This window comes from Serinus canaria, chromosome 28 (genome assembly GCF_022539315.1).
Source record: "Serinus canaria isolate serCan28SL12 chromosome 28, serCan2020, whole genome shotgun sequence".
NCBI lineage: Eukaryota > Metazoa > Chordata > Aves > Passeriformes > Fringillidae > Serinus > Serinus canaria.
This window is the reverse complement of record NC_066341.1, coordinates 3,542,863-3,551,038: the sequence shown is the minus strand read 5'-3', so window position 1 is coordinate 3,551,038 and position 8,176 is coordinate 3,542,863. Positions and strand designations below refer to the sequence as shown.

The window sequence follows — 8,176 nt, the reverse complement described above, 5'->3', positions numbered from 1 at the left end:
AAAGTGTCCCTGGGGTGAAACACCACCCAGCCATGGCCAAAAGTGTCCCTGGGGTGAAACACCACAGGGCCACACAAGTTCAGGCACGTCCCATCTGGCTGTACTGGCAATAGTCCAGTACAATCAGAAGCATTTCTAAGCTGGCCTGGCCCACCCTGGTTAAACCAACCCGAAGGTTCAGCTCATTGAGCCCCACAGCCCTGCTGGACGGTGCCGCAGTTCACTTTAGCTCTTGGAGCATTGTCCTCCCAGTGGATTCCCACACAAAGCCAGCTCCAGGCAGTGGTGCCAGGCATGCCCTGAGCAAAGGACCCAAGCCCTGAGCTGTTCCTGCTCCCTCACCCACATTTGGAGGAGTTTGTGGTGTTTTCAGGAATCCCCACTGAAGGGAAGATTGATGAATCTGACTCCATGTCCTTAGAAGGCTAATTTATTATTTTATGATCCATATATTTTAAAGAAATTCTATACTGAACTATACTAAAGAATGGAGAAAGGATACAGACAGAAGGCTAAAATATAATAATGAGATAACTTGTGACTCTTTCCAGAGCCCTGACACAGCTGGGCCATGATTGGCCATTAAATAAAAACAATTCACATGAAACCAACGAAACATTCACCTGTTGGTAAACAATGTCCAAACCATATTCCAGAGCAGCAAAACACTGGAGAAGCAACTTAGATAATTATTGTTTTCATTTTCCTCTGAGGCTTCTCAGCTTCCCAGGAGAAGATCTCTCTGAGCAAAGGGATTTTTCAGAAAATATGACACTGACAGGAGTTGCTGCTCTTTGCAGCCTCAGATTATGGGACTCGATCCAGGCAACAGCTCCAGCACTGGGCAACCTCAGGTCTCTCCAGAGCTCTGGGTCACATTCAGGCCCTTCCTGATCCCAGCCTGCTTTTCCAGACCCCAAAATCCCTATTTCCTCAGAGGATGGCTCCCAGGATCCAGGTAGAGGGAGAATTTCTGTGCACAGCTCCCAAGTAAAGCCAACAAAATTGAATATCTGAGTGCTCCCTCCAAAACACAGCCTCTGAGTCAAACTCCTTGGTTTATTCCAAGGGGTTATTGCAGTGTTCTTGGGGGTGCCAGAAGAGAGGGAGATTTCCTGGAGGCACCAGGGAGCAGCCTGGCTGTCCCAGCTCAGGGGCTGCCCCATGGAAAGCCCCAGGGCTGCCCAGCCTCACCCTGCACACCTTCAGTTCTCCCCCTCCCATCCCATTCCAGCATTCCCAAAGCCACCCCCCTCCCTGGCACCCTGAGGAACCCTTGCCCAGGAGGGATCAGGAGAAAGCCCACACCCCATAATGCCAACTCCAGGTACAGACAGCCAAGAGAGCCCAGTTCATGTGAAAAAATAGGGTGACTTTATTATAAGCTTCAGAAAAAGGACACAAACAACATGAACACAGCGTTTAACTGCACATCTTCCTCAGGGACACAGCTGTCCCAGGGAATCAGGCACTCTGCAGCCCCAGAAGGTCCAGGTGCACAAGTCAGGCTTCCTGGTTTTCCTGGAAAACAGGAGATTTCCCCCATAGCACTGTCCCTCACTGACACTGGGGACAAAGCCACCCCCCACCCTCCACTGCCCAGGGCAGCAGCAGCTTCCTGGGAATGAGGAGAGCATCCAGCAGGGCTCTGGGACCAGAGCAGGGAGGGGGAAGCTGCTTGTGGTGAAGAATTCCCACAAATCCTCCCATTTTCTGCTGCAAAATATCCAGGGCAGGGAGTCACAAAAGGCTTGTGGCAACCTGCTGGCAGTGGCCCTGGGTAAGAGGTGCCAGAAGTTGGCATTTGGCACTGCTGGCACACACTGGTGGCTGGGCACACCCAGCACCACCCCACCAACACTTGGGCACTAAGGCTGTGTCCCTGCACGGGGACTGGAGCCCCTCCAACCCCTTGCCTTGGCAGCAGAGCTCTGTGACAAAGGCTCAGAGCCTGGGGACATCCAGGGGACCTGTGACACCTCCCCTGCCCCACACTCAGGCTGGGCTTGTCCCAAGGGTCCTTACCCCCTCCTGGGATGAGCTGGTGTCACAGGCTGTGTCAGTCTCCTGCTCACTGCTGCCAGCCCCTCGTGGCTCCTGGGCATCACCACTGGCCACATCTGGAGCATCTCCCTCATCGCTGGCCACAGCTGGATCCTCTGCTCCCGGCTCTGGGGGCAACACGGAGCCCTGGGGGGCACAGGGACAGGGTCAGAGCAGCACAAAGCCCACAAGGGATCCATGGAATTCAGAGCAGAGCAAGCCCAGGCTGCCTCCTCCTGCAGCTGAGGTGAATCCCTGCAGGGCAGGGTTGGTGCTGACCCCAGGAAGGGACAGGAGCACTCACCTGGACAGCTGAGAGCTCCAGCACAGGGACCCCACCCTGCTCCTCCAGCTCCAGGTCGGTGTCATTTTGGGTCTGGTACTCGTCACTGTCTGACTCCAGCTCCGAGGGCTGGGGGGGAAGAGGCAAAGGGGGGCTCTGAGGAAGGAACAGCCTAGGGAAGGACACACCAGTCCTGTCCCAACAGCACTGGGAGCCACAGCCAAGGGTGACAGAGGTGCTGCCTTGCAGGGACATCAACCAAAGGGAAACCTCAGGGGTGAGTGGGGCACCCCCAGCTCTCAGACACTGCTGGGCTGATGGCCAAGGGCTCCTTGGACACCCTCAAAGAGGGATGGGGTGTCACAGACATTTTCTGAAAAATCCTTTCATTAGGATCTTTTCTCCTGAGAAGCTGGGAAGTTTCAGCTTCTCCACGTTTTGTTGCTTTGGAATGTGATTTGGAGAATTGTTTACCCAGCATGTGAATTGTTTTTACTTGATGACCAATGACAGCCAGCTGTGTCGAGGCTGTGAGCAGCCACAAGATTTTATTATCATTCCTTTGCTAGCCTTCTGATGAAATCCTCTCTTCTATTCTTTTAGTATATAATATTCTTTTAATATAATACATATCATAAAATAATAAATCAGCTTTCTGAAACATGGAGTAAAGACTCTCATCTCTTCCCTCGTCCTAGGAACCCTTGAACACCACCACAATAGGGAAGGAAACCTCTGCAGGCTCCTCCACAGGAACACTCCCAGGCCCACCCAGAGCCCAAACCACCTTGGAATTGCTCAGCAGCCCCAAGATCTCACCTCATACGAGTGGTCTTCAGGGTCATCCTCTGGCAAATCCCTCTCCAGCACCACAAACCAGGACTCCTGCTGCTCCAGAGCCACATCATCCCTCTTCCTCTTGCTGGCTTTGCTGGCTGGGTTGATGGGAGCCTCCCGGATCTCTGCAGGGATTCACAGGAAGCACAATTACCACACCCAGAACTAGCACAGTGCTTCTCAGGAGTTCCATGCTGTGCTCCTCCCAGCCCCAAAGCCTCCAGGTGTTCCAGGAGGCCTCAGCTCTCACCCTTGGACATGTTGCTGTGGCCCCAGTCAGTTGGGAGGTGGCCCAGGAAGTTCTGGATGCTGGTGGGAGTCAGGGAGAGCAGCAGGCGCAGGAGCCTCCCCCGGCGCTTCCTGGCCAGGAGCCCAGGCCTGGAGGGGGGCTGGGGTGGGGGGCAGAGTCTGCTCCTGAGGGTCCCGGCAGGGAGCACCAATCCAATCCAGACAGATGCTTTCTGAAGGAGCTTCAGCTGCAAAGAGAGGGCCGTCAGCACATGGGAGAACTTCCAGGTGATTAAAGCCTCAAACTCTGCTCTGTCCTGAAATTGGGACCAGCTTCAGCCAAAACTTGTTGGGCTGTACTTTAGTCCCAAAACCCTTCCATTTCTTCTGGCCCAGAGAGGGAGAGAAATGGGAATGCTGCAGCCACCAACAGCTGAAGGGGAGCAAGGCAAGGCCAAGCAGAAAAAGCTGGAATAGGGAGGAAAGCAAAGGAAAAATCATGGAATTGTTTGGGTTGGAAGGGACCTTAAGGACGACCTATTCCACACCTTATCTTGGGCAGGGACACCTCCCACTGTGCCAGGCTGCTCCCAGCCCTGTCCAGCCTGGCCTTGGGCACTGCCAGGGATCCAGAGGCAGCCACAGCTGCTCTGGGTACCCTGTGCCAGGGCCTGCCCACCCTGCCAGGAAACAATTCCCTCCTTATATTGAATAATGTGAAAAAACTGAAAGAAAATAAGTTATCTGGCAAAAAACCCCCAGAAACTGCCAGTGTTGAGGTTTAACCACCCCTCCCCAGACTCAGTATCACTCACAGGGTACTTGACCAAGCTGAGCTGAAGGATCTGGCCCAGGAGCCTGCTGGAGAAGGAATCACTGCTGGTGGGGGGCCTCATCTGGAAAGGGAGAAAGAGAAAGGTCAGAGCCTCCATCCCAGCCCTGAGAGTGCCCCCAGCACAGGCGACCCCTCGGGCAGTGCTCAAACCTGCTTTGGGGGCTGCTCCATAGAGCCCAGACCAGACACAAACCTGGCTTAACCCCTCTGTGGCCATCAGGGTACTTATAGGCCCTGCCCCATGTGCTGCTCGTTACCCTGATGAGCTGCTGGCTCTGCTGATTGCTGGGGCAGCCCAGGACCCTCCCCTGGGGGTTCTCTGCCATCAGCACTGGGGCCTCAATTAAGGGCTCTCATTAGGGGCTCATTGTCTCTCGGTTTGAGGTCTCCTCCTGGAGCTTGCCAAGGCTCTGATCTGAGATCTCTCCTCTTGCTCTGTGTGGGTGTAAAGAGCTGAAGGTGATGAGGTGCTAGAACCGGCCCTGCTGAGCCCCCCAGGGGTGGGAGAGACTGATCCCAAGTGAGGGGAGGCCCCTCTGCTCATGCCTGCACAGTGATGGAGCTGCTGTTCCTGTCTGCATCATTTTCCCAGCAAAATCCATCCCAAAGCCACCGTTATCCCCCTGAGAGTGCAGGAGCTTCCTCAGCTGGGGGGGAGTGCCAGGAAACCCTCCCAGCCCTGCCCTGCCCAGCCCTGCCCTGCCCAGCTGCACAGGGGGAAAGGCAGAGCCGAGAGAGCAGCTTCATCCTCCTCATCCTCCCTCTGCAGGAGGCACAAAGCCGAGAGAGCAGCTTCATCCTCCTCATCCTCCCTCTGCAGGAGGGACAAAGCCGAGAGAGCAGCTTCATCCTCCTCATCCTCCCTCTGCAGGAGGGACAAAGCTGAGAGAGCAGCTTCATCCTCCTCATCCTCCCTCCCGCGGGAGACACAAAGCCTCTTCCCCATGGCCTGGGCACTGCCTGGGGCTGTCCCCTTGTCACTCGTGTGCCGAAAGTGACACAGGAGAAGCAGGAGGCAGTGTTGCAGAAATCAAAGGCTTTATTCAAGAGAACCGTGTAGTTTTAGGGAGTGAAAGGACAGATTCTGTTTGACTGGCTAACTAACAAAAACACCTTCTTCATATGCTGTCCTTGAGAAGAGCAGAAAAACAACGTGGAAAAACACTGTGATAATTGTGTATTTTATGATTGGCTTTTTGCAAATATTCAAATGAATATTATATGTGTTGTGTTAGAAAGTGATGCTGTATTAATTCTCTGAAGTAGTGCGGTAAATATAGTTTGAGGTTATAACAAAATGTTAAAATAGAAACTATGCTATGTAAGATACTTTTTTAAAGAAAGAACTCACACTGTGATAGCAGTCACAGGACATCTGAATCTTTCAGAGAAAGAATTTATTGCCCATTATCAGAAGAAAGGAACTTCTTCCCACCTCGCTCAGCTAGGATGACACCATTAGGATTATGAGGAAGAAGCTGAGGGTGACCAGACAAAATCCTGTGTTTGAATGGAATTTATGCATAATGTATGAGGTGTATGAATATGCAACAGGTTATGGTTTTTAAGGGTTAATCCTCTGTTAACTGTGTCCTTTTTTTGTGCTGCCCAGAAAAAGGTACCCGGTCTGTCCCTAACTCTTTGTTTCTATTGTCTCATATTGTCCCAATCCAAATTGTCCAAATTATTATCACTCTAATTATATTGCTATTTTTATACCATTTCATTACTATTAAACTTTTAAAATTTTAAAAACGAGTGATTGGCGTTTTTCACCAACACCACCTGCAGATTGTTTAACCAACAAGCTAGCACATCCTTACAGCTCCCTGCAAGTTCTCCCAAGCCTCTCTGTCCCGCGGCACCCAGCCCCCGTCAGCCCCAGCCCCGCGGGATGGGAGCTCAGGGATGCTGCGGGAAGGAGCCCGGGCAGGGCTGGAGGAGGCACCGGGGCTGCCGTGGCTGAAGCCGCCGCTGGCTGCGGGGATGGCGTGGGCCGGAGCGTTTCCCGACAGGAGCTTTGCCAGACAGAGCTGAAGTGTTTGTCTGCCGCTCCCGGCTGCCCCTGCCACCTGATGCCCACGGCCGGTGACTCATCCCGCTCCTCCGCCGGTGGCCCTGTGCGACAGCGGCAGCGCCGTGTCCTCACCTGTCCCCTCCACCCGCCTGTCCCGTGCCCCGGCGGCCGCTGGACCTCGGCAGGGACCTGGCGGTGCCGTCACCGCGCGTCACCATCCGGGGGTGGCCGCGGAGCATAAATGGCCAGCGCTGCCCGGCCAGCCCCCGGGGCCACCATGGCCCTCTGTCCCCCCGCGCTGCAGGGCTGCGGCTCCAGCGACATCTTCTTCCACGTGGTGACACCCGAGCGCATCCCGCAGTTTGTCATCCCGCCCCTGGACAGCCACAAGAAGCAGCGATGCCCAGGCAAGGGCACGGGGGAGGGGACGGGGCAGCAGGAGGGGACGGCTCGGAGGAGCAGCTGGGACCAAGCGGTGCAGGATGAGCACGGCTCTAACTCATCCTCTTGTAACTCATCCTCTTTTAACCCATCCTGCTCCAACACAGACCCCACCGCTTGGGCAGCTCTGTCCCTGCCGCACCTCCCCAAGGTCACCACCCCGTACGGCTTTGTCACCCTGGCGCGGAGCCCGCAGGTCACCAGGGAAGAGGCGTTCTTTCACTCGGGCTCAGGCCACCCTCGGGGTCCCTGCTGCAGACATCCCGGGATTCCTGCTGCTGAGGGACACTCCGGGATGGGAGGACGCCAGAGGCACCACAAGCAGCCAGGTCCCCGTGCCGGCGGTCACAAGGACGGTGGAAGCAGCCCGACCCCAGCAGGGCCTCCCCTGCCCAGATGTGCCGGAGACATCCGAGTAACAGAGGTTCTGGAAAGCCAAGAGGCAGGGAAGAGGGACAGGAGGCTCCTGGGCACGGACTGTCCAGGGAGCCGCTCCCCGGAGCTCCCCGTGGCGACAGCCAGGAAGAACTTGTTCCAGAGGATCCTCGGGAGGCACCTTGGCCACCCGCGGCAGCTCAAGCCTGGGCATTTCACTCTCCACTGATCCTGCAAAGCAGCTCCCAGGAGCTGAGGTTCCCTGCAGACCTGGGAAAGAGACACTTCTGTCAATGCCTCAGAGTGCTGAGAGCATCAGGGTGTCACCTTCCTCGAGGGGACCGCCTTGAGGTGACATTGCCACAGGGCACAGCTGGGAGGGACACAGCAGTGCTGAGGAGCAGAGGGGCTGTGGGTTTGTCACTGTTCAGAGCCTCAATAAAAGTGCAAACATTTCATCTGAGCTGTCATCCTCTCCTTTTTCTTTCTTTTCTTTCTGAGCAGCACTCAGCTGTCACCAGGGTGTTTTGGTGGCCCCAGCACCCTCTCCTGTTGTACCCCCAGGCTCAGCAGCTCCTGAGAGCAGCTGAGAGCAGGTTCTTGATGGGCTGACACTGCTGGAATGCAGAGCAGGGGACACTGAGCCCCAGGAGCTGCAGCAGGCCAGGAGGGAAGAGTGACCACATCCACCTTCCAGCTTTGTGGCCATAACCTGGGGTGTCTGAGCCTGTCAGGGTCCCTGTCCCTGCCTTGCAGGAGGGACCCCAGCTCCAGGACACTGCAGCTGTCCTGAAACAGTGACCCCTCACCATTCCAGAGGGTGCAGTTTCCAACCACTCCTGACCAGCTGTGATAAGCAAGTCTCACTTTATTGACTGTTCCCTCATAAATGGCTTTTTTTTTTTTTTCTGCTTTTATTGAGCAGCAGAACCTGCAGTGCCAGAATGAAAGAGTTCATGGTCAGCAGTGTTTGGGGGCTGCTGAAGCAGAGTGTCAGCAGTGCTGGGCTGCTGCCAGCTCCCCTTCCAGGGCTCTGATTCTCCAGGAGACCCCTGAGAGGTGCAGCTGGGAGGGCTGGAGCCAGTCCAGGGGTGCTGGGAGTCTCTGAGGTCCCTGC

The 8,176-nt window shown here is 55.3% G+C and overlaps 1 protein-coding gene and 1 long non-coding RNA gene across 2 annotated transcripts; one reads left to right on the top strand and one right to left on the bottom strand.

Moving 5' to 3' along the window:
• Positions 1-2,037: 2,037 nt before the first annotated feature.
• On the bottom strand, positions 2,038-3,290 carry LOC127060937 (uncharacterized). The gene is made up of 3 exons (XR_007780304.1): positions 3,146-3,290; positions 2,348-2,455; positions 2,038-2,190 (listed from the first exon to the last, which is right to left on the bottom strand). It is a non-coding gene; the product is annotated as an uncharacterized LOC127060937 (long non-coding RNA).
• A 3,200-nt stretch (positions 3,291-6,490) lies between these two features.
• On the top strand, positions 6,491-7,517 carry LOC103822001 (C2 calcium-dependent domain-containing protein 4B-like). Its single transcript, XM_018921652.3, has 2 exons — positions 6,491-6,650; positions 6,792-7,517. The coding sequence occupies exons 1-2, from the start codon at positions 6,521-6,523 to the stop codon at positions 7,286-7,288; spliced, it is 627 nt and encodes a 208-aa protein (XP_018777197.2). The 5' UTR covers positions 6,491-6,520; the 3' UTR covers positions 7,289-7,517.
• Positions 7,518-8,176: the final 659 nt, after the last annotated feature.